This window comes from Panthera tigris, chromosome D1 (genome assembly GCF_018350195.1).
Source record: "Panthera tigris isolate Pti1 chromosome D1, P.tigris_Pti1_mat1.1, whole genome shotgun sequence".
Lineage (NCBI taxonomy): Eukaryota > Metazoa > Chordata > Mammalia > Carnivora > Felidae > Panthera > Panthera tigris.
Window position 1 is genome coordinate 38,521,772 of NC_056669.1, and position 26,073 is coordinate 38,547,844.

At 50.6% G+C, this 26,073-nt stretch overlaps 1 protein-coding gene across 5 annotated transcripts in view; it reads right to left on the minus strand.

Moving 5' to 3' along the window:
- Positions 1 to 4,673: 4,673 nt before the first annotated feature.
- Positions 4,674 to 26,073, minus strand: part of AMOTL1 (angiomotin like 1) — a 145,787-nt gene continuing 124,387 nt past the window's right edge. For all 5 annotated transcript variants that reach the window (XM_042957682.1, XM_042957681.1, XM_042957680.1 and 2 more), the window contains 7 exons: positions 23,448 to 23,593; positions 19,132 to 19,281; positions 15,290 to 15,480; positions 10,674 to 10,799; positions 9,773 to 9,999; positions 6,213 to 6,473; positions 4,674 to 5,134 (listed from right to left, as the gene is read on the minus strand). In XM_042957682.1, the coding sequence (XP_042813616.1) occupies positions 5,028 to 5,134; positions 6,213 to 6,473; positions 9,773 to 9,999; positions 10,674 to 10,799; positions 15,290 to 15,480; positions 19,132 to 19,281; positions 23,448 to 23,593 (1,208 nt within the window). In that variant the 3' untranslated portion in view covers positions 4,674 to 5,027. The remainder of the gene's footprint in view (positions 5,135 to 6,212; positions 6,474 to 9,772; positions 10,000 to 10,673; positions 10,800 to 15,289; positions 15,481 to 19,131; positions 19,282 to 23,447; positions 23,594 to 26,073) is intronic.

The window sequence follows — 26,073 nt, forward strand, 5'->3', positions numbered from 1 at the left end:
CAGTTTTGGCTAAGGTCGGTGCGCGTGCCTGCCCTCGTTTCACAGAATTTCACACAGATCCTGCCAGTGCCCCCTTGAGGAGGGGGCCCCACTGTCCCTCCACCAAAGGGGAAAACATCTTAATCCAAAGAAAACCACTGTGGATAAATGTGCTCACATTCTGGTTAGTAATAAATACTTGCAGGTGTCTAGATGCAAACAGAATCCTAGGCGAAAATCACATGTAATTTGGGGCAGCAACAGTTTGGGAGCTGATACAAGAAAATGCTGTGTATGTACCTCCTTATATTGAGAGCAGGAGTTTAATTCTGTGAGGAAGCAAAGTTTTATGACAAAGAAACACCCCAGTCATTGCTTAACACGACAATAACATGCACTTAAGTATACACGGGCTTTACAGAGCACTAAGGAATATGCACTGCCGTCTGCGTGTATGCAAAGATGTGAACGCATAACAAGGCATGGCAAGAGAAAAGATTTTTAAAAGCAAACCCACCAGAGGTTACACGTACTGATGACTACCGTCCTCCTCAGAAGAGGCCACTTGGAGAGGCGCTAGGAGTCCAAAGACTCATTCCAAGGAACATTTTTGGGATTTCCTTTTTAAATGCTGTGGCCTTAATCACCCATCTTTATTTATTCAACTGGGATTATTTCCACACTTAAATCCATCCTCAAAGGATGAAGATTTCTCCTCTGGAAGGATAATTAAAGGAACGTGCTAGGCCCCAAAGGCCGCTCTAACAGAGGCGTTCGCAAACTGTTTCCACTTGAGTAGCGGGGCGGTGATCGGTACAGTCCCCCACAGGGTCACCGTTTGAGGAAGGGGTGACATGAAACATTTGGATCTTCCGGATTTTAAGAAAGGAAACCCGACGCACAACCTTGTACTCATCCCTCATATGTTCGCACTGACATATACACAGGTCTTCGTATATCATTAAATTACTAAGCAAGAAAAGGATATACTACTTAAAAGGAAGAGCGAAAGTTGCTCATTAGTTCCAGAAGAAATCCGTTTACTGAAATGCTGACCTTTACATGCTCCCAGTTGCTCAGCTTCTGGAAGCTTCTTAATTACTCCACCCATCTCCTATGGAGCCACGCATCAGAGGCAAGCTGATGAAACGAACCTCACATTGAATAAAGACATTTTAAACACATCGATTAATTAGCAAGAAAGAAGAAAAGCAAGGCAATATTTATAAAGCATCTACCATGGCTGCCTCCGGCTTGAGGAAGCCAACTGTGGGCTGGATACTCTCTGGCTCGGCGATGGCTTTACCATTTAGGAATATCTGCAGGTTCCCACTTACCACGGCCACGGACCTCCTTCGCTCAGGAGTACAAGTTCATTTGCAGCAGCACACAGAAGCATGCTCCCCCGACTCCAAGTGCAGACTGGAGCAGGACTTTGGTTTTGGAAAACACGCCTTTTTTCGGTATCTGACCCGAGCCCTGTGCAGTCCAGTGCTCGATGCGTTCCCAAGAGCTACCCTGCAGGACTGAAGAGAGCACGGCCCCACTGCTCTCTGCCCTCTGACCAAAGCCCTGCGTGAGACCCGGCGGCCTTGTCCTGCAGGTCTGGCTGGAACGGGCCAAATTCAACAGTCACTGGCAACCAATCTCTGGGAGGCAGAAGAAAAGCCAAGGGAAGAAAATACTAATGCACTTGCTCTGAAATGAGTTGCTGGATTCCCAACAACACCTCTTCCATATGATACCCTGGTCAGCACGCAGAAACTGCTAGACAACCCATTCCAGGAGGAAGCAGAATTACTCTGGCATGTCTTCACACAAAGCCAAAGCCTTTACCCTCCCCCGGGACAGGACTCGTGAGTTCCATAATCAGACACCACTGGGAAGTCCAGGCCTCTGGACAACGTGCCAAGCGTTTTTAGATGGATTTTGTAAACTTGCACGGGATAGAACATGAGGGCTTCCCTCTGTACCTCGTGTTTATGGGCAATTCTAGGAGTTCTGAGCTTCTAGTCCTATTTCTTAGCTCCCAAGAGGTGTGGCAGGTGTAGCGGTGCGTGTGTGCGTGTGTGTGTGTGCACGCGCACATCACAGACGAGGCAGAGCGGGCCAAGGCGCGACATGAAAGATGGCTACCACCCAGCCAAGCAAAACTCCCAGTCCAGCCTGTGATGGAGCACAGCTCCTCTCTCAGGCCTTTGGTTCAGACGCCACTACTGTGAGGCTTTGGGGAGGGACTGAACCTCCCCGAGCCCTGGTTTCCTCCTCTGTGAAATAAGGAGAAACTAGCCTTGGCTCTCCGGGTGGCTCAGAGACTCGTTCAAAGGTACTTACCACCCTGCCTGCATATAGTCAGCACTAAAAAACAGAGCTGGCATTATTTTTCTGAAAATCAAATGAGATAAAGGATGGTAAACTGCAGAACGCAGAGCAGGGGCTCAGTATTTGCAATCCCTTTCTCCTATGTGCAAGCAAGGCTTCGAGAAAGCTGCAAACATAAAAAGCCAGCATCAGGGGGCCCTGATGGGGCAGGAAATCTCCCAGAAAAGAAAAAAGCCCCACATCTGAAAGCTAGAGATTCCTTTTCTTACGGAGGAGTCTTAGCGAGTTGGAAGAAATAAGACTGACGGAGACCACAGCACGCTGAAAAAAAACCAGTGATGTTGTTTGCGTTTGTATTAGACAATTAACACTCTGGATCTGGGCAAGCGAGACTGGTGCCCGCAGGTGCCGAAGGGTGTGTTGCAACAGAAAGATGGGGCTTGGGGAGACTGAGGCTGTGGCTCTCACTTTTACCCATGTCTAGGGGAGACAGCCCAAGTTTGGGGTGGCCCAGGTGTGGGTACTGGAGGCTGGCAGAGAAGACTCACCCTCTTATCTCCAGACTCTTTCATGCCCAGTCCGTTCCCAACATTCATCGGGGCTCAAAATATCCTTAAGAGAAACAGCTGCCATCACCTAAGCTTCACCACCGGTAAAAAGTGATGGGGAGCAAAGATTGGGACGGTGCCTCCTGTGCCCCATCCCCGCCCGCATCCACACTCACACAAGCCCGGGGCATTAGGCAGGTTGCTCGGCCCCCAGAACCGCTCTGGCTTCCTGGGGCGGACGGGACTCGAGGAGGAGGAGGAGGAGGAGGAGGAGGAGGAGGAGGAGGCAAGAGGCAGGAAGCACCCAGCGCCCAGAGCCCAGCACAGAGCAGAGCTCAGGAAGAGTCAGTGCTGCAATGTCACACTCACTACGCCCCCTCTGGCCGAGGCCACAGATTTCCTCCCTCCCCCTCTCCAGTCCGCACGCACCGGGTCCTCCTTCCGCCATTTCAATCTGGGGAGGCTACGACACCACCCACCTTGCACTTGAAAGACCAGCTCTAAAATAAGCCAGCCAAGCAAAACTCCCTGAGGAGTGTGGTCTTCAGGGCTCCGTTCAGGTGGGACTTGAGAAAGCCTCAGACCCATGCCCTTTTTCTTCCTTCCCTGAAGCGAGCACAAGGGGAAGGACCTGGGATACAAGGATCCAGCTGATCTGGAGGGAGAAAAATATCAGGACCCCGCAAGAGCATCTGACAGCCTGATCAGCTTCTCGTCTTTCCTGCCCAGCACCTCTTAGGCGTGCCACCACACACAGGGGTCAGAGGCTCACCACCTTGCCCACTCCCGGCTCTTCAACATGGTGCTTCCGTCTTACTTTGGTCAACTTGTCCCAGAAGGAAGCCTCGAAAAATGTGACCGCACCGTAGATATACTGGCCGGTTTGGTTACAAAGCAAGCTCACGACAGAGAACGTCTTCCATGTTTTCACTGACGTGTCACCACGGAAATCTACGTGCTCGTCAACAGCGACCAGAAGGGTGCGAGAGGGTGGAGACGATGGGGAGTATGTGCACGAGCCACAAATTCTAGAAAGTGGGACAAGCTGCCCGGTGAGACTCTGGATGCCACCAAGTCAAGAGTCCTCCATTTCCTGGAGGGCAGTCCTGAAAAGTCTTAGCCCAACAGAGCAACGGGGTGGAGACGGCAAGGTCTACGCAAGGGAGCTGATGTGAGAGAGAAAAGCCAGGGCCTCGAGCTGAATGCGATTTGTCACAAGGACCATGGGATCTTGCGCCTCATCAAAACTTACCTAGTTCACAGTCACAGTGAGATTAAGGGCTGCAGCCCAAAGACTCCAGAGTGGAGAAAGCAGCCAGGCAGCCAGCATACGGCTCTGTCCCACTGGTCACTATTAAACAGAGATCATGACGCTGCTCTCGTAAATGCCAGACCTAAGGAATTCTGCTGTGTCTTACTAACAAGAAAAAAGAAGTGAATGAAAAGCAGAGTAAAGTGAAAGAGAATGAAGCGGAGGAAGAGATGAACTCAGAGCAGTTAGGGGAGTTTGAGCACCAAAATCATAATGCTCCCATCCTGTTTTCTAGTTTTACAAAACAGAATCCAGAAAAGCTAAGAAGCCCCAGAATCTCCTGAAAACCCAAACCAAGCAGATAGTTAGGTGAGAACCGCCTTCTTAATTCCCTTCACCCAAGGACACTTCTCACTGCCACACCCGCACACATTCACAGGACACCCTGGATGGCGCAGGTGATGTTACATTATGCCGAGATGGGCTCTCTGAGACTTCTAGGAGGTTCTTCTTAATAAAAACAAACATGCTAAGAGGCAAGGAGAATGGGGCTGTTTCAAGGAAGATCCACGTTCAGGTTTATATGTTTATAACCAAAGAGCAGGTGAACACAGACCACCCCCCCCCAGAGATACATTTTCTATACAATGAAAATCCCACTTCCTGTGACTTCCTTGTTTCCAGACCTACACGTGTCTTCTCTCTTCCACCATAGGCAATACAAATCCATACGAGTGTCTTCACGTAGGTCTTCTGAATTTTTTTTTTTTAACATTTATAAAAAGTGTCCTCACTAAATTTAAAATCTTTATCAGTTCAAATCATTCCTGGTTTCCCATCCACAACTTTCTTGATCTGTCTCCTCCCTCTCGGCCACGTTCCTCATTCGTCAAGGTCCCACTACAGAATTCCCAGGGACGCCAGTGTTAGATGAGGACTTCCATCATCTCTCCGTCAGGGAACTCGGGCTTGTGGAGCAAGCTGCTGACGCGGCCTTTGTGGTCGGGGGACTTCCCGTGGCCAGGAGGGTTCTCTGCCAAACAGAAGGGGACATCAGCAGCCTGCCCTGCAGAGGGGCCGGGCCAGGCCGGCTCTTTCTAAAATGAAAGCATTACCAATACCCACACTCAGCACCAGCGTATGTAGGTGAGGCCACAGAACCCGGCCCCTAGTGGAGAAAAGCAGAATGATGGGCCCCGGGATTCAGACGCAAGTCTCAGAGCCAGGGTGCTGATGGGAAGGGGTAAGTGGGTGAAGCGGGCGTGGGGCTGTGTGCCCGGAGCCCCCACGGTGCTCTCCCCCCACTCTATGCAAAACCACCAAGTGCTGCACCTACAAGCCAGGTCCTTTCACATGCTCCTTGCCTTCCCTGGAAAAGTACATCTTGAGAACTGAATGTTCGAAAAATGACAATGCTGTGTTTACCCGCCTATTTTGGAGGATGCAAAGAAAGCAGCCCCATGGAAGACATGGTTACTTTATGCCCCTGAGAGCCCCATGCTCTCCAAAGAACGCAAGAGGACTATCCCCATGACTGAGATTGGTCCAAAGGCACGTCTGGTCTTTGCCCGGACGCCTCTGGACTCAGGGCCAGCCCACCCCACGCAGGCTGTCTTTTATTTTAAAGCACCTCATTAGTGCTGGCCTGAGTGATGGGCCAGAAGTCGACCTGACCTGCAGTTAAATTTACCTTCTCCTTCAGTCAGGAGAGTACCCCAACCTTGAATCCCTGAAGAGTAAACCTCTCGAAGGCAACATCTATGTACCGGGTGCCTGGCTAGCTCCCAAACAGGCTTTGGGGAACTAATTCCCTCACACCCCGCAGTGGGTCCATTTTCACCCCTCTGGGAAAGGACTGATCACAAGCGTGTGTTAAAAGGGTACATTCAAGTTGTGCACTCATGTAAATGGTAATAAATTAAAAGCATCTACACACATTTCATTCCTGTAAGAATAAAGTGTATGAGGGTAAGCATAATCATTCACAAACCCCAGAGAGCAAGAGCCGATGAGAGCCCTGCTCCCTCCCTAGCTCCCAACCAAAGGCTGGCTCCCTCTCAGGACAGAGTTGTGGGCTTGTCTAAGGATAAGCGGAGCTAAGAACTTCCTACCTGGTTTCTCTGCAGGTCCTTTGGCCACCGGGTGTTTCAGGACCGGGCTGTTGGAAGGGGTGACGCTCAGCCTGCCACGGTTGGGCAGAGAGGCCATGCTGGGCCAGAAGAGTTCAGCGCTCTTGTCCGTCTGGGTGCTGCTGTCCTTGCTGCCTGTCTTAGCGTGGGCGCTGCTGGCCGAGGCAGTGGAGGCTGCAGGGGACAGCGCTGCGGTGGAGGCCGTTGAAGTGTGCTCAGGGTGGTCCTTCCCCAGCAGCAACCCTGAGGGTGCAAACACAGCTTTTTCAATGCCATTCTTTTCTTTTCTTTTCGTTTTTTTTTTTGTTGTTGTTGTTTATTTATTTTTGAGAGAGAGAGCACAAGCAGAACAGGGGCAGAGAGAGAGGGAAACACAGAATCCAGAGCAGGCTCCAGGCTCTGAGCTGTCAGCACAGAGTTCGACACGGGGCTCGAACCCACGAGCCACGAGATCATGACCTGAGCCAAAGTCGGCCACTTAACCTACTGAGCCACCCAAGCGCCCCTCAATCCCATTCTTTAAACAAAAACAAACAAAAAAAAACCCCCAAGTCTTGGACATGATTTCCTTCTTGACTGAGGACTGCTTCCTTCATTCACTTACTCATTTACCAAATGCATTTATAAGCACTTCTTATGTGCTTGATCAAATGACAAGTGCTGAGAAAATTAAAAAAATAAAAAGATTAAAAAAACTACTCTTCTCTAAAACTATACAGGTTTTTTTGGGGAGGAGAGAAGTTGTTAAGTAAACTGCTTATGATGTAATATGATGAACAGCAGGATAAAATTATGCCCAACATAATCTTAAAATAAAAAAAAAAAGAAAATTAAAATTTTTTAAATAAAGAAGAAAAAGAGTTGCCTAATAGCCAGTTTTGAGGGACAGGGGCATTCCTGGAAGGCTTTCTAGAACGAAGCTATAACAGGCCCAGGAGGGCTCGCCTTGAGCAGCAGGTGTGTGCTGAGGAAACACTGAAGGCTCCTTTGATCTGACACATGGTCCCGGTGACCCGCACTCTGTTGAGCGGTCCACAACACCGCCCCACTCTTGGTGGCCCCTGGCAGGCCCAGGTTCAAAAACAAACATGCTTCCCAGTCAGGGCAACACTTGTGCACATTACTCCCCAGAGGCGATCCCTTGCAGTGAGGGGACAGCCACGGCCCCCAGGAAGCGGGAAGCCAGCTAGGCTTCTGGACAGAGCCACTTAAAGTTTATTTTTTATTTATTTTTGAGAGAGAGAGACAGAACACAAGCAGGGGAGGAGCAGAGAGAGAGGGAGACACAGAATCCAGAGTGAGCTCCTGGCTCTGCACTGTCAGCACAGAACCCGACACGGGGCTCGAACCCACGAACCATGAGATCATGACCTGAGCCGAAGTCGGACGCTTAACTGACTGAGCCACCCAGGCGCCCCTGGACAGGGCCACGTAGCCCTCTTCCTCCTCTCTGTCCCAACAGCAGGCTGGGGTGGAAAGGGGACGTGCCGGCCAAGAGAAAACCTTTGTGTTCCTCAACGGTGAAATACAGCACACATTCAGGAATGTGCCGGCACTCCACAACACTAGCCTATAGAAAAGGCGGTGAGCACACTCAAGGATCTGTTCGCCAGGGCTATGTCAAGGTGCCCCTCATAACACAACGCAGGGCAATTCAGTTTGCCCACAGCGGTGCTTCTCCAAATGCAACGTGCAAGGCAAATACTTGGATACATTGTTAAGATGAAGATTTGGTTCAGTGGGCGGGGCCTGGATTCTGCTTCCCGGAGGAGCCCCTCAGAGACGGGACCAGCGGCCGCTGCTGGTCCCTGGACTGCATTCTGAGGGACAAGCATCTTCGGCTAGGTGCTTCACATGCCATCAGCTCGCTTTTTATCTTACAGCGCTCCTCTGACACAGGTCCTGCTGTTTTCTTCTGTTTTACAGAAAAGGACACGGGAGCTCAGAGAAATTAACATCTCCATGGCTAAGAAGTAGCAGAAACGGGACTCAAGTGCAGCTGGACCTGACTTCAAGTCCAACGTGCATTCCTCCCCGCTCATCACCCTGCCTGTCGAACCTCCACAGTCCGATGGGGGACGTTCTGGTGGAACCGAGTGGCTCACCAGTCATCCCGCTGGGGAGCCCCGAGCCTGCAGGAAGGTAGACACCGTCACCTCCACCTGCTTCCAGAGCCCACGGGGCAAGAGACGGCAGAAACATTTTGGGAACTGTGAATGCGTGCCCCTGCCCAGCCCTTCCGAGAGGCCCCTTCTGTTTTCCTGTGATGTGACCCCCCAATCACAACAATGAGGAAGAATACCCGTGCGGAGAACACAGCAACTCGTCCTGCGGGCCGGGTCCTCAGGCTCCCGGGCCCGGTTTAGGCTTGCCAAATGCCAGCGGCCACAGGCACAGACACCAGGGAAACGCCTGCCTGGCTGGATGCCACCAACGGCCTGTGCCAGCAAGGGCTCCATCACGGCCGAGCCCACCTCAGACTCCTTCACCAGACCTGACCGAGCACTGCCCCCAGGCTCTGTAACTGGGGTAGGGAGCTACATGTCCTCGGGAGGGTCTTTGGTGATCCTAGCTGCTGTCCACACGTCCTCTCTGAAGTACATTTCCTTGGAGGGCAGGGGCCGCTGAACTGCCTTGTGGAAAGACTTCAAACAGAGACTCTGACTGGGCACCTTTGATCCCCCGACTCTGTCAGGCCCACCCTGGAAGCTCTCCCCTTGGCACAAAGCAGCCAGGGTCCTCTGGGGTTCCATGCTGAGGGAAAGTGGCTCTCAGCTCCACAGATAAACAAAACACACCGGGACCCAGGGAAAGGCACCAAAGGGCCAGACCCTGGGAGCTGCCGGAGCGCCCGGGAGGAGCGAGGAGGACGGGTGTCTGGGGGTGCTGCTGCTTCCTCTCCAGCCTCAGCTACCTCAGTCAGCAGGCCTGCCCTCACCCTAGGAACCCTGCTGTGGCTAAGACCACATCTGGAGAACTCGCCCCAAAATTGTGCCCGTGCAACCACAGCACCACGAAAACTACCACCACCCACCCCGTACGCTCGAGAGCACCGTTCCACAGCACCGTCTCCCCCTTCTCCTCCCATCCGGCCCTCACCTCAGCCGCCCGGCACAAAGCAGGGCAGACATGGCCTTGGTTTCCCAGACGCAGGAGCAGAGGTGGAGCCAACCTCAAGGCCCGACGGCCCCGGGCTTTTCCCATTGGAACGTGTTGTGTTGTAAGGGGTCACTTCAACTTTCAGCGATAATGATGACAATCAGGACGTGAATCAACCCATGGCTAAATGCTACCCCTGGAGGACAGCTTTGTTTCCACATAGCTCATTTAATTTCCCCAAGCAAGTAGGAGTGGTTATCCTCCCCAGTTCACACACGAATAAACAGACTCAGAGATACTCGCAGACATTTCTGTGTCCCATGAGGGGCAGAGGCAGCGTGCCACAAGAGGGTCAGGACCCTTTCCTCCGGATGCGGTACCCTCGCCACATTTCTGCAGCTCCTGCTTTTCCGACCCTGGCCCGAAGGAGGCACGGGGCTCACCTATGCTCCCCTTCCAGGTCTTCTCCTCCTTCTTCTCCTCGGCCAACTGGCCGCTGGTGAGGGAAGTCTGGCGGGAGTGTATCCCGGTGGCCGCAGCAATGGACGGCACGGAGCGGGCAGGCCGCAGGCTGGAGGAGTCCGTCTTCCCGGCATCTTTACGGGATCGCTGCTGAAGGACCTTAATCATGGCGTCCTTCTCTATGATTTTGGCGTGGAGATTTTTAATACTGTACAACAAAACAAAACCAAACAGTCATAATCGAAAGCTATTTGGCTGGAAGAATTTGAAACATTTCTCTCAGGCTGCGCCAGGGACTCGAACTGTAACCCAGGGACGAAGAGCTAAGTGCGTGGTGAGTCTCCGGCACTTACAATCTGCAAATGGTAGAAGATGGACCTTTCGTGGTAGATCAGAGGGTGCACCTTCTCTGGCCTCTCAGGGGACTCTGCGCCCTCCTGGGATCCGAGGACAGATGGGCAGAATGGCTGTGGCCTCCCAGCAGGGGCCCCTTCCACCCCCACTCCCCCCCCCCAAGGCCAAGGTGTGCTCAGGGACCAAGTCAGAGGGTCTTGGGTCCCGGTGGCAGGGGCGGGAGGGGCAGCACGGAAACTCGGAAACCCTGAAGCCTTACCCAGGGTGGGCGTTCCACTAAAGTCAATTTCCCCATTTTCTGAGGAACGAAAAGAAAAGATGGACAGGTTTTCTGGGAAAAGGCTATTTTCTCCCCTCATGGCCAGAACTGAGAGTCAGAAAATGCTTGATGTCTCTTCGTGACTCGGCTCGTGACTGGGCCTGTCAGCTGTTCAGAACAGGGAGGGGCCGGTGGGCCCGGTGGGGACCTTGAGGAGAGTGGCCACAGGGGAGCCTGGTGGCACGGCCAGGCACAAGGCTGTCCCTTACGTGTACTCCATGTCCTGACACCTCCTGGTGGCCTGTGCCACGTCCTCCTCCTCCTGCCAGATGTGCACCTCCAGCGAGCTCTCGCCGTAGCTGCCGTTCCTCGAGTGGTTGATGATCGTGGTGTCCCTGGGAACACAGGACACACACAGAGAGTGAGGCAGGTGCCCCCGGGGAGGCGCCCGAGGGCACCACACGAAGGTCTCTCTCCACAAACTCCTTCATCTAAGTCCTCTCCTAAACCCTGGCCAATGCTCCCCCTAAACCCGACAGATGAAGACAGTGTCCAGGGAAAACGAAATCAAGTCCACAAATCAAAACTCCCTGCCCCTTCTACTAACGGCATTGTGCATTAAGCTATATGGCATGCTGTGGACCCCAGACATCGGGTGCTGTTGTTACTGTACTGGTGTATCTCCGTTTATTCTCTTCCATACTTATCCATTCTCAATCACAGGCAAAGTTTTATTTCCATTTCTCCCCCACCCAGCAGTGATTTCCGTATTTTACAGTAAGAAGGAGACTCAGCAAAGACATGAAACAGACGCTGGTCCTCCCGGATGGTGAGGCTCAGCTGGAATCTTCCTTCACGCTTGCAGGCTAGCTCACTTCTAGTTTTCTGAGCCTCTGCCTAGGATTCCGGTCTGCTCAGTGTGACAGCCATGCTGGGGAGCAGGGCAGAGGATGAAGGCCGCACACGCCTGTCCTCAGAAAGTCCAATTAAGAAGGTGAGCGAGGGCAGGGCACCTGGGTGGCTCAGTCGGTTCAGTGGCTGACTTTGGCTCAGGTCATGATCTCGCAGTTGGTGAGTTCGAGCCCCGTGTCAGGCTCTGTGCTGACAAGCTCCGAGCCTGGAGCCTGCTTCGGATTCTGTGTCTCCCTCTCTCTCTCTCTCTGACCCTCCCCCTCCCCCACTCATACTCTGTGTCTCTCTCTCTCTCTCAAAAACAAATAAACATTAAAAAAAAAAAAAAGGTGAGCAAGGGGAGGGACAGACAAGGTGAATGAAAATGCTGGAAGCAGGCATCTGTCTGAAAACAACTGGTCAAAGATCACTCTTCCTGTCACTGGTTTTGGTAATTTATTACTCCTAATTAACCATGATCAGTAAAAAGATAACTGAAGGGGCACCTAGGTGGCTCAGTCAGTTGAGCGCCCAACTTCAGCTCAGGTCATGATCTCACGGTTTGTGAGTTCGAGCCCCACATCAGGCTCTCTGCTGTCAGCACAGGGCCCGCTTCGGATCCTCTGTCTCCCTCTCTCTCTGCCCCTCTCCCACTTGCACTCTTTCTTAAAATAAATGAACATTTAAGAAAAAGATAACTGAGCCACCTGAAAGTCATCTAAGTATATCTCAGACCGAAAGGTGTAGTAATGTCTCTGATCAGTGAATGTTACGTTGATAAGAAAGGATCTAGCCGAAGATTTCACATCTCTTTAGCTTCATGTTCCAATGCCACAGTCATATTTAAAATCTGAACAGCTCTTTTCTAGAACACTCAAGAACAGCAACGAGAACGCCTTCTTTCAGCTCTGTGATGACAGCTATCAACGGATGAGCATTTCCTTTCTGCCAGGGACGGGGTAAGGCACGCTGCACACGGCCTCTCACATGGTCCTTATAGCAACCTGTGCAGTTGGCATGACTGTGTCCTTTTACAGGTGAACAAATAGGTTAGGTGACTTTGTGAGAACACTCAGCGAAGGTGGAGCCGGATTCAAATCCCGATGGTTCCCTCCATGCCCTTAGCTACCACTCGACACCACCAAAGCTTCCGCGTCTTTGTGAAGAAGGCCCCAGCAAAAAGGCATGAAGAGAATATAAACCAATGAATATAAACATGACAGCGTGTGGCATTTGTGCGAAATGTGGCTGAAAACAACCACAGGGCCAACTAACACAGAAAATAAGCAAAAGCTTTAAACAAACAGACAGGCAAAAGAGCACTTGGGAAGAAGGGCTCTGGAGCACCAGGGGTTGATGGGCGGGGGTTTCTGCTGTGTCGTCACATGGGCAGAATTTTGAGGCCAATTCTGCAGGTTATGGATTCACCCTGGAGTGCACAAAAGTCATCAACACAGAAATTGGTGGCGAGGAAACATTTCCAAACGAGTGGCTTTGGGCAAATTCATACAGAGCCAGAGACAAATTAAAACATTTGTGTTTATACTGTCAAGTAAGGACAGCAAGAACAATTAGATCAAAACAAGTTAGAAAGTGTAAACATACTACAAGGCTCTCGAAAAAATATTTCGTTGCATTGAAATCTGTAAAAAGCTTCAAAACCATAAAAAGGCCCAACTTCTCAAAATTCTGATCGTTGGTGCCAAAATGCACCAAGATGGCAAAATCACTTGGTATACAAAAATAAATTTTTAAAAATTCACTGCTTTATAAATGTGAAGCACGCATCAGAGGCTGGCAAGTTACAAAATCAGCGGCTGGTCATTTTTACCGGTTCACAGGCAGCCATTCAGCATCAAGACGAGAGCTCAGAATTTTGGCCTTCCTCAAAAATTCATTTTCCTTTTCTCCCTTTCTATCAAGAGGAAAGCAGTGCAAAATTACAAAGGTTTTCCTTGAAAAGAACATCAAGACTGGAGTGACTACCTGACCTCCTCTGAACTGACTTTCCCCAAGGCCGTGGGAGGGAGTGGTGGGGAAAGGGAAGGTAATTTCCACAGAATTAGTAGATACTCAGTAAATACACACCTCTGGCAGCAAAGAAGGGGGGAATGGAGGGATGGTGGAAGGAGCTTTGATTCACCTGACCATCTGCGACTCCAAACAGGGCAGAAGACAGCGGCAGGGCTGGCAAACCCCACGGGACTCCCGTTCTTTGAGGGCAACAGACCAATTTCTCTTGCCCGGACGATGACGAGTAAGGCAGGGCCTAGCACAGGCGAGTGGCTGAAGCTGGACTCTGGTCCGACACCACCCCCCACAAAGGTCCCCCTCTGGTACCCACCACAGGGCGCTTCTGATTTGACATCCCAGTTACACTTGTCCTCTTAGGGCCCAGGATCCCACACACACACACATCTAACCTCATAAAACAGCAGGAGTGGAGACAACATGGACCCACAAGGTAGCACGCGTGCCCTGCTGTGGGGCTTTGGTGTCCTCGGCCAGTGGAATGTGCTGTGGCTCTCTGCTCGAAAGTAGCCAAGAATTATAATTTCCCTTTCGGGGATCGGGTGAGTTTTGAATGAAGTAAGGACTCTTGGAAAGGCTTAGGCAGAATCACACCTACGGGCAGCAGTCGAGGCAGAAGCCTTGAATGTGGGTGTCCTGCCTACGCAGCGTGCTCTCCGTCAAAACGACACGGCGTGAACGACTCCCAGGGCAATCACTGACAGCTGTGCGTTAGCCCAAATCTGGCAGAGAAGGCCAAATCCCCCTGTCGCTTAACGACGGTCTGTGTTCTTCCTCCAGATACAGAGGTGACTCAGCATTGCCTCAGAACACGAAAGGCTGAACGTAAAAGCCTCTCAACTACGTAAAAATCAAGGCTTCGCGGTTCTCACCCATGGGCACGAGGACTGAACTGGAGGCTGCAGATTCCTCCAGGTCTCAGGCCGCGACTCAGGCTCCGTCACACGACGTGCCTCGTGCTGGTCTATTCCCACTCCCAAGTCTCACTCAGAGGGGCTTAGGTGGGCTCTTTTCCCTCATGGCACAGACATACGTAGGTAACACGTGAGCCCTAGAAAATGATCCCCGGTAGTCATTTTCCACACGGGTCTGCAGGTCTCCCCAGGTACCAGTGTGTGGCACCCAGTGAAGGCACCTGTGTCCTTGTGGGTGGCACTGCTCTCTCTCCAAGTCCCTGGAGGTAACATCTGGGGTGCTGGGGAGGGGTCTTCTCTACATGAGTTATGAGACCTTACAGAGCACCCCCATATGCCCTCCACCCCGACAGGCCTTCTCTTCCTCGTTGAAGAAACAGCACATCCCCCCAAATGTGGGACTGACCAGATGATCGGGTTGCATCCCGAGTCTTTACTCCTCACCTGGTTCAGATCCCACCCTCCCAGATGGTATAACAACAGCCTGTATAAAAGTCCAGTTCTATGGGTGCTCCTTTGCGATTTGAGGATCTCTTCCATATATGTTGACCCTAAACGTGGAAAAATCCCAAATGACTCTGAAGTAAACGCCCAGAGCATCTACGGGCCCACAAAAAACTGGCGGGGGAGGGGTGGGGAGGCAGTGGGGGCCCTGGCTGGTGGTGGGATGCACGGCCAGTCAGGTCCGGGCTCCCACATGCACAGGTGAGCCCCTGCTCATACAGACAAGCTGACGGTTCAACAGAACTCCTTCGGGAATTATAGAGCATCCTGAGCTAATTTTTAAAAAACGGTTATTTGTTTCGAGAGCGAGCGAGCGTATGAACAGGAGAGGGGCACAAAGAGTGGGAGAAAGAGAGACTCCCAAGCAGGCTCCGAGCTGCCAGCACAGAGCCCGACGGTGGGTCCGTGAAACACGCCCCCTGTTAGAGAACAGCCTCAAATACCCTTTCGCCACACCCCGCTGGAGGCCCACAGAGTTCTCCGCTGTGTGGATGTCCTTGCAGTGTGTGAACGAGTCCCCCGGCCGCACCGCAGGCCGGCCTCACCTCTCAGCCGCGGCAGTGGCGGCGGCATTCATGGCGAAGTGGCGGATGGTACTCTCCTCCAGATACTTCTGTTCCCACTTGGTCATGTCGGCCTCCAGGGCCAGGATCCGCTCCTCCTTCTCCCTCACAAGTTCCATGAGGGCTGGGGCATTATACTCCGGCACGCTGGCTGGCTGGCCGTTCCCATGTTTCTGCAGAAGCAGGAGAAAGAACACCCGGATCCAGAAAAGGGCCAGACCGTGCACACGGTGCGCAGCGCGCACGCTTCGCGCCGATCCCGCGGCACGTTCCCACGCCGCCCTCACGCTCTCTGCTGCCTCTCAGGCGCGGGTAACCCAGACTCGACAGCTCCCACCGCCAGGCCGCCTCACCTCCCAAAGTCTCCATCTCATTGCACTCTCTCACGGAAGAGCCTGGGACACAACATCCTCCCAGTGTTAGAGATGACAGAACCAGGCCTCTGAGAGGCGAAATGAACTGTTCGGTTATCCCTCAGCTACTCAGGAGGAGGGTCGCACCGGGGGGACTGTCTGGCCACACAGCTCCGCACGACTACAAGCGGCTTGTCTGGCGTCCTGCCGTTCATTTATCCCAAAAGCGAAAACAGGAACTAGGGCTTGGCCTGCTGGGCTAGGGCATTTTCCCTGGGGGCCAAGGAAGTGGTTCCCCCTGTCTGTTGCCCCTGGAGGCTGGGACATAAGATGTAAAGGCAAAGGAAGGGGGAGCCAGATGCCCTGAGGTACACGTCCCCCCACACTTCCCATCTGGGACCCAGAGCAAGGAGTGCTTGTGCCACAGAGGAGCCTCAGAATCAAATAAGATAGTGCATATGAAAGCACTTAATGAATCTGAAAGGGCCAGCCAAAGTAAAGTGCTACCAGAAACCTCCAATGCAAGTCGAGCTTGTCAGCCCTTTCTTTTCATCTGTGTCTGGAAGTAAAGCGGTGGTCACAAGCCGAGGATACTGACATTTCAGATTCCCCCCCCCCCCCCCCTTTTGACTCAGGGATACTATTTCCTCTGAACAGCACGACTTCCAGGACGGCGGGGTTTTGAGGAAGTTCTGCCTTCAGGAGAGAATTTCGCCCCAGTTATTCTACGTCCTGGGACGCACACTGCCCTCGTGTTTTCCAGCGATCACAAACTGTAAATGGCAGGGCTGGTTGCAAGGTGAGGGGTACCTGAACACTTTACCCTGAGGCACACCCATTACCCAGAGCAACAGCTTACACGCGAGCTGCAGTCACCAGAGTCCAATCCTACCACAGAGGTGACAGCAAGTGGGCCCAGGGGCTTTCTAGAACCCATATGTTTCTAGTCAGTTTTTTAAAGCTATAATTACAAATATTCTAGAATCTGGTGGTTGCTTGCCAGTAACCAACGGTTAGGCAAGAATGGAGCAGAAAGCACGTAACTGTCCTCATCAACCTGTACAGGAAGCCGCTGACCCCCCCCTCTGGCCAGGCACCGGCCTCAAGCAGGGGGAAAAATGAACCCCTCCATCGAGATGAGAGGCTCCCCTGCTGTTAGAAACTCTCTAAGAACAATATCCCACAGCCTGGCTAAGCTGCTATCTCTGCTTGTCATTTTCTAAATCCCTTGTTGACGTCACTGCAGCTGGCTTATTTCTTCAACATCCTTCTGACCTCCCATGAGATCACGGCACCTCTTCCCAGGGCCCTTCATTCAGGTCATTAAGAGTTATCTAAATAAATGCATGAATTTCAATGTTCAAGAACACAGAGATAGCACGGTCTAATGGGTACATATCCTGGCCAGAAAAACGGGTTGAGGGTCAGGTGGGCCAGCTTCTGCTGCCCACTCACTAGTCCACAAATATTTACTGAACACGTACCCTCTGCTTGGGGATACCACAGTGAACAATACACATACAATCCTTTGTCCTTCGTGTTTTCACCTGGGAGGAATGTCCTAATTAGCTAATGACCTTGGGCTGGCCTCTTAACTGCCCTGTGCCTAATTTTCCTCTTCAAGAGCATCCCCCCCCACCCCACCTTCTCTCTTTTATCTCATAGGACTGCTGTGGTAACAAGACGTGAAAATTATTTTGAGCTCTTTGCAAGAAAGATAAAATTGTGAATTCTTAAAAACGTTCCTTTCCCTTCCTCTTACCTTCATTTCTCCTTTACCTCGTCTCAGCCTCAAATGATGCTAAGTACTATTTTACCTCCCAAGGTGGAGAGAGAGTACTTATAATAACAAAGATAATGGAGTTGAGTCTGCTTTCACAGCACTCAAAATAGAAGATCCAAGGATAAGGAATCTAACTGTAGGGTGTGGGTGGCACATTAACTGAAAAAGAAACTTCTTTTTTGCTCTGAGTATTGAGACGTGCCCTTTTTGTCAGCCAAAAGCTCGTAAGTATCCACCGGGTGCCAGCACAGTACCAGGCACCAGAGAAGCCTGCCTGCAGTGTGGGGAGGTTAAGATCTCAGTAACTGAGAAGAACTGAAGGGTGGACCTTAAGTACCAGGGAATATGGCTCAGGTTAGATGCATGTGAAGTCCAGAGACAGACTCACCCTTCCTATGAGCCATCAACTAAGCCAAGATGGCGGGAGGCTGGGTGGGTTCCTTAATTTTCTGGGCAATCTCACTAACACCTCCTTCCCTGGCCAAGTACACACACCCAGAGGGAAATGTGTGCGCCTGCCATGGGAAAGAGCTGAGCTGGACTGAACAGATGCTTTCAAGTGTTTTCAAGTATTCCAACCACAACCACTATGCTCTATCCAGTAGATAATTCCATGGAGCCCTGTCTAGTGTTTCCCTGGTTCCCAACTTAGAACACACCCTTCACCAGCTGCAGAGAGGGCTCAGCCCACTGGCTGAGGACACACAAGCCCAGGCTCTCTCTGGAGCCGGGGGCCTTTGACCAGCGTGTAATGGAGCCCGGCCCAGCTGCAGAACTTTCCGGCATGACTTTTCCCCTTGCTGAGGCACACACGGGCCCTAGGCTGGTGCGTTGTACTCTAAGCTATTAACAGCAAAGTCATATGGACAGCTGTTATTGGCAGAAAGAAGGAAAGGCAAAACTAGGAGCTTATGGCCAATATTATAGTCTAGTGATAGTCCTGAATCCTTCCTCTCTTTTACCTCTCAACACTCACCGGTGATCACACCCTACTAATTTCACCCTCTTACTGACTCCCCCTTAGAGTCCCACCCATAGCCTGGCTCCCTTAACTTCAACATTCACCCCTCCAGACCCTCCCAGAGGGCTGTTTCTCCAGTCTTGTACCATGTTCCTCTCTGCCTTAAACATACTCCAGTCACCGGTTCTCTGCTGACTACAGGAAAAAGTACAATCTCTCAACCTGACCAAATGCCCCCTCACAAGCCACCTCGCTGCATTCTCCCCCAGCTAGCTGTACCCAGCCGTCCGGAACTCGCCCCGCTGTTTCGTACCTCTCTCCCTTACGCAAAATCCTCCTCCTATCTCTGGTGTTCTTTCCCCGGAATGTCCAACAAACTCATCTCTTCCAAGTCCAACTCAAGGGTCCCCCTCTGTGAGGCTGTCTACAGCCACATTCCGCTGTGCCCTGCGCCCCCGGTACCACCACCCCGGTACCACCCCGGTGGCCACCACTTTCTCTCTTTCGTCACTGCAATGCACGGACTGCCTGGTCCCTCCGCTGGCTGCTACGTTGGCCCGCTGGGGATGGAGTTCTCATTCACCAAGGCATAGTGCACAGCCTGAACCACAGCAGGTGCTGGCTGCAGAGCAGGTGCTGGGTGGATGTGTGGCCCCGGCCTCACCTGCTGGGTTCTCAGCCTCACCTGCTGGGTCCCCGGCCTCACCTGCTGGGTTCTCAGCCTCACCTGCTGCGTTCTCAGCGCATCCAGCTCTCTCTCCAGCCAGGTCCGCAGTCTCCGCTCCATCTGCTCTCGCTTCTCACACGCAGACTGCAGCTGGCTCAGGGCCTGCTGGAGCTTCTCAACCTTCTCCACATAGGCTTGCTTCTCTCGTAGCTGAGCAGGGGACAGTGAAGAGCAGCAGAGAACTCAGACCGGCAGTACTCAAAGCTGGGGTGGAGGTGGGGGGTTGGATTACCCGGGGTCCTATCTGAACTGCAAGTGCATGTGCCTTCCCTACCGCCATCCCCCTGGTGCGCTGGGGCAGAAAGGATTCAGACAAAGGCCACCAGGAATTAAAGACCCTACTACGGTGCCCGCTTTCAGTAGCGTGTATAGCTCTGAGCTCCATCCTTGGTAATCGCTTAACGATCACAGCATTTGCAGACACTGAAAAGGAAGCCAGTAAAGAGTTTTCAGTGCCACAAGGAAAATCTTGTTCTATAACGTTAAGTAAAAAACCCAGAATCAAAAACTATATACGTGCTCAAAACTCTGCCTGCCCATCTATCTATTGTCTATGCATAAAAAAAGACTGGAAGGGGCGCCTGGGTAGCTCAGTCAGGTAAGCGTCCCACTCTTGATTTGGGCTCAGGTCACGATCTCATGGAGGTTCGTGGGATGGAACCCCGTGTCGGACTCTGTGCTGACAGCTTGGAGCCTGCTTTGGATTCTCTCTCTCCCTCTCTTTCTGCCCCTCCCCCACTCATGCTTGCTCTCTCTCTCAAAATAAATAAGTAAATAAATTTAAAAAAAAAGACTGGACGGTTAAGCAGCCGACTTGGGCTCAGGTCATGAGCTCGCGGTCTGTGAGTTCGAGCCCCGCGTCGGGCTCTGTGCTGACAGCTCGGAGCCTGGAGCCTGCTTTGGATTCTGTGTACCCCCCTCTCTCTGCCCCTCCCCCACTCGTGCCCTGTCTCGCTCTGTCTCTCAAAAATAAATACATGTTAAAAAAATTCTTTTAATTAAAAAAGGACTGGAAATTACTTAAAAGCATCACCATGTTTATGTGTATGGCACAACAGTAGCTTTTCATCTTCCTTATTCTTTTCTGCAATTTTCAAATCTTCTATAATAACTGTAGGTGTATGTATACATCCATGTGTACCCATTTATGTGTGAATAAATATAAAATTTCCTATTCAGATATTTGTGGAGTAACTTTCTCCTAAAAGACTTCAGAGCCCTTTACAGAGGAGTAGTTAACAGCCCCAAAGACTACCTGTAAACTGAGGAGACGGAAACTAAGGTAAAAAGGATTTATGTAAATGTCCCATCAGGCACAGATTCAGAATCATGAAAACTTTGTTTTCTTCCAATTAGGAGTCTGGCCCATGTCCATAAATCCCAGGCCCAATTCTAACTTTCTGGGAACTGGCTCATGCCAAAAACCAGGCTGAGGTGTTGACTTGATCTGGTTGTGGGTGAGAAGACACCAGATGGTATTTCCTGTCTGCACCTGGGTGTGCTGATGCCTTGCAGGTGATTCAGATCCTGAGTTCAACCCACGATTGCACCGGCAAGCTGGAACATGCTAGTGATTTAAGAGTTTGCTGCAAAAGGCGGTTTCTCAACTTAGCAGACAGCACCGTATTGAGCTATACCTATATCCCAGCCCACTGAAATAAAATGGAGGTGCTTCTGACCTTTCGTGGTGGGGGGTAGGGGGCAGCAACCTTACAGCCTTCTCTAAACCTGCTCTTGGCATCAGTGTCCATCAAACTCTTTCCTTCACTGTGCTTTTGATGACTTGTTTCAACGGAACAGACACTGAAGGACCCACTAACTGCAGGTTCCTGTGCCAGAAGAGGACTGATCTGATGAAACATTTTGTGAGTATCATTCATACACTACTTACAGCACATCCTACACTGTATACAGTTTTCTGCGCGTGCAGCCATTCGAACAGAAGGGCCATGAGATCTGTTCATTGTGGTCCCTGTTGGGCAGAGGACACAGTATGTCCCTAATGCCTGCAACAGTACCTGACATCCTGCAAAGTACTCAACAAATGTTTGCTAAACAGAGAATTGCTATTCCTAATCAATAGCAAGTTCCTTGAAGGCACGGATCTGTCTCATTCACCTTTGTATCAGCCTTAAGTCTAGCAATGAGGATATTAGGTTGAGTGTGATTAAGAATAACAGTTAAGGGGCGCCTGGGTAGCTCAGTCGGTTAAGCGAGTGACTCTTGATTTTGGCTCAGGTCGTGATCTCATGGTTCATGAGTCTGAACCTCACGTGGGGCTCTGCTCTGACAGTGTAGAGCCTGCTTGGGATTCTCTCTCTCCCTCTCTCTCTGCCCCTCCCCCACTGCTCTCTCTGCCTCAAACTAAATAAATAACATAAAAAAAAAAGAATAACAGTTTTATCAGCCAACATTTTTGGAGCTCCTCCATGCCAAGCATGTGCTTTACATGCAATTATCTCGTTGAATCCTCCTGATGACAGTAAGAACACAACTGCTGTATTATCTCCATTTATGAGAGAGAAGACTGAGGACTGAAGAGGTCACAGGACTTGCTCAAGGTCGCAGACTGACACATCGTAGGGTCAGGATTCTAATTCACCATAGTCTGGCTCTGGAGTCAAAGAAGTCAGGGTACGCACTCAATTTGGGCTACCTGAACTGAATGAAGACCTTTCAAAAGAAAGTTTAATGAGAACAGGGAGTCATGCTGGAAGGGGGACAAAGATTTTGGAGGAGCTCCATGCAATCAAAGACCTTCTGTAACAACAAGAAAAGATCCATACCAATGATTATAAAAAACCTGTCTTTAAGGAACTCACAATTAGCTTGTATTTTATTAGAAATATTAAAATGAAAAGATATAAAAAATTTTAATTCTCTTTGGCTCCATATATGGAGATGGAGCCTGAATAAGAAATTTCAGTGACAACCTTAATGAGGAGTCCTGGCCTCCCTTTCTCCAAACAGACCTTGTGTCCTTGAGGGATTAAGGTCGCTGTCTGCAGCAAATGTACTTCCTACTTAATGAGTGGCAACAGAGAATCCTCTGGGACTGCTGCTTGGGGTCCTCATGCTAGTCTTAAAATTGCGGTTTCTGCAGAGGCGCCTGGACAGCTCCGTCGGTTAAGCGTCCAACTCTTGATGTCGGCTCAGATCAGGATCTCACGGTTCATGAGACTGAGCCTCGAGACAGGCTCTGTGGCACTGATCCTGCTTGGGATTCTTTCTCCCTCTCTCTCTGCCCCCTCCCACCCTCTCTCACATGCATACTTGCTCTCTCTCTCTCTCAAAAATAAACATTTTTGTAAATTGCAGTTTCTATACTAGGATTCATGGGTTTAAAAGGCTTCTAATGGGCAAGACCTTTGTTGATTTAACAGTCTCCCCCTTCAGCTGCTTGAACCTTGAAGTCGAAGGTGCTGGGACACCGGGGTTACCCAGCGTCAGGACATGTCTTCTGAAGGAGCAGCTTTTCGTTTTCAGCCACAGTTGGATTGACAAGAGCACTGTTTTCTGTGTGCCAAGCACCCAGGTCAGTACTTCGTGTGGAATATGAGCTTCTATTTTCCACGTGGCTCTGGGCAGAACAGCCCCTGTAATAGCGGGGATTTGCCACCTCAGGGAGCCCACAGGGGTGGTCCAGAAGGCTCCCATCTACCTGCCCGGGCCTCTCCTTTCCTGCCACCACATCCACAGCCTGAACCTCAGAAATGGCCGTTCAAGTTCTTCCACAGTAGGCCGGAAAGCAAAGTCTACCTCACAAAACTTAATCTAAAGAGTTGATTTAATCAGAGACCGCTACATCCATAATGCTTGAGAGGGCTCAAAATTTCCTGCACTACGGAAGTCACTGCCCAGCTGAGCCAACTTCTGGAAACTGGAGCCTGGTTTGCTGAATGCCACCTCCACTTTTGGGGGGACACTTTTGCCCCCTCCCTTTTTTTTTTAATGCAATCAAAAGCCCAGAGACAGAGCAGATAAACTCTTTTTTTTTTTTTTTTTTTTTTAAACGGTTAGTCTCTTTTCTCCACAGGCACCAGTGGTTTCCAATCCCTCCATTTATTTCCAGCCCTGGACACCTGCCCACCAATGGGCGGTAGGCTGGCTTTCAGGCGGAAAGTGTGCTCTCTCACGGCTGTCTTTCATACTCTGCCTAGTTCTGGGCTGTATAAACTGTGTTTGTATGAACTTTTATTTGGGAGGCCTCCTACATCCCTCCCCTGACTTAACGCCTTGGAGTTGGCTCCGGGCAGGGGTGCTGGTTAGGAAAACGAAGCAGAGGCCCTCAGGGTTATGTCTTCACCCCGTCTCACCTCCTCCTCCAGCTTGATGACCCTGGCCTGGGCGTTGCTCAGAGCCTGGTCCAGGATCTCGATGTGTCTCCGGTGGTCCTCACTCGCGGTCCGCACTGCTGCTAACTCCATTTCCAACTTCTCCTTCTCCTTCAAGAATTCTTTGTCTAAAAGGGAGACAAGAACAAAACCACCTCTATCAGAAAGCACTCACCCTCTGGGCTCACGGCCAGTCTACATCTGGCAAGGATTAGAAACAAAAAAGCCTGCAGAGAGCAGAGGGTTGAATTACTGCTTTTGCTCCCTCTTAATAGCGGTGATGTGTGCGGTAAGGATTTGCTCAAAAACCGCTGTTAACTCTCAATACATTTCGGCTCACAGTTCCAGAGATGAACGGTACACAAAGAACCAGTGACCCACGTTCTCTGTAACTCACTTCTGTACAACATTTACTTTAATGCTTCAAACTAGCCTTGTACCTACGATTTCATTTTATGCTCAAACCTCCCCTGCTTCTGTCTTCTGAACCAGTGATGAAAGGGCAGGCAGGACTAACAATAATACTAATATTCTCATTCACAGAAAAATAAACCAAGGCCCAGAGGGTTCAGCTCTTTGACTGAGGCCAAGAACAGAGGGGAGCTCTAACCCAGGCCTCCAATCTTGGGCTGGATCTTCTTCCTGTACAACCCAGACACCCACATTTTCTCCTAATTCTGTTCAAGAGGGGAAATGGAAATTGCTTTGGATTTAGGGACACTGCTTTGGATTTAGGAAACTGTTTTCTTCTCATTCAGTGGCAGTATATCTGATAGCAATCACTGTCTCTTTGCACACGGACAGCAAGGGCCACCCTGCATTCAGTAGCTTCCACACCACCTTCCGGTAGACTGACCACCATGTTAGTTTAAGCAGGGATGGCCAGTGGTGTCACGGGAACAGTATTACTCATCGGAGACATTTTCCCTGTTAACAAAAGCAATACATTTTATTTTGAAAATAAATCGGAATCTTTGGTCACGTTGTACGTAATATGGAAAAACTTGAATGAACTCAACGTGAAAGATTAAGGGATTGGGTAAATAAACTACTTAAAACCCTCCAATAGCCTAGGTTGCATCCATTAAAAATTAAATAAGATATTATTAGTGACACGGAAAAACACTTCATTATTGAAAAAAAGTGGTTACATAAACCCTACTCATGCTAGTCCATCATTGTGAAAAACAAGGCATATGCAACAGCAGCAGCAAGAGTTAGAAGCTGATTTCAACGGGCCCGCGTCACTCGAATGCTTCAGCTGGGTTATCGGGATCCTTCGGCAACCATGGTCCGGAAGCTACACCAGCGGGTGCCCATGGTTTCACTCATTCATATTTCCTCGTAAAGTCATCCATTAATTCAACAAAGAGTTATCAAACACTAAGGACCAGCCCAGTGGGCATGGAAGCAATGGAAAAAATGCTGTGCTTAAGGAGCAGGAAACGTGCTTTTGAATACAGGGCAGGAGAATAAAAAAGACACTTTAAGCCTACAAATAAGCATTAACAAACTCATAATTTTAGAGCCGGAAGGGATCATAGGAAATACCCCCTCTGGTTCTGCCTGCTACTTTATGAGTGCAAAAAGGAAAGCCCAAGAACGAAGGCACTTGTCCAAGGTCTCCCTGCCAGCTGGCACAGAGAGAGAGCCCAAACCCGGGTCTCCTGATGTCTCGGCACAGTGTCCTTCCCCCTTGACTACACTGCCCCTGCACTGTGAGGTCACGGTGACAGGATCCGAGTGGAAGTAGAACAGCTTTGGAACTGGCAGCCTGGGTACAGCTAAGTGGCAGAAACAACGGCATCCCCTGGAAACAAAATGAAGCCACCAAGATCCTGACCCCAAACACAGAATTACTTGTGGGCTATTTGTGTGCCTCCTGGCAATGGCCAACTGACCTCCCCACTTCTCCCTTTCAGCGGCATCTGACACTTCTTTCCCAATCCGTGGAGAACGGCCACGCGAAAGGCCCAAACGAATGGGTCAGTAGCGGCCCACTGGCTCTGCGCCCCACCATCCACAGCCCTGAACAACCCACAGCATTTCACTCTTTCTATGCAAAGTCAATGACATTTGAACACTAGCTCCATGGGTTTGGGCAACATCTCAACAGGCAGGGTGCCCACTTGCCTTGTCCAGGCTCTGGAGGGCACCCAGGAGTTACTCAGCATGCTTGGGAATGAAACGCTGGATTTCAGGGCTTCTGTCTGCTTATCAGCCTAAGCGTAAAAGTTTTTCTCTTTGTTGAGGGCAGCCAAGGACATGTTGATTTTGACCAGAAGAGAGTAAAACGATAGACTGAGCTCAAGATTAGAAGCCGCTCGAGTTCGGCAAATTGATGATCACAATTTTTTCTGTGTTGCAAGGACAGCTATTCATATTTCTGAATTAAGTATCCTTCCCCTCCTACACACACACACACACACACACACACACACACACACACACAGAGGCAGACACACTGGATTCTAGCATTTACTCTTTACTTGACATCATACTGTGGTTAAGGCATGGACCTCAACATCAGAAAGAACTAGATTCAAATCCCAAGTTCACCACTTTCCAGTTATGAGGTCTCAAGCATGGTTAACCTCTCTCTGAGACT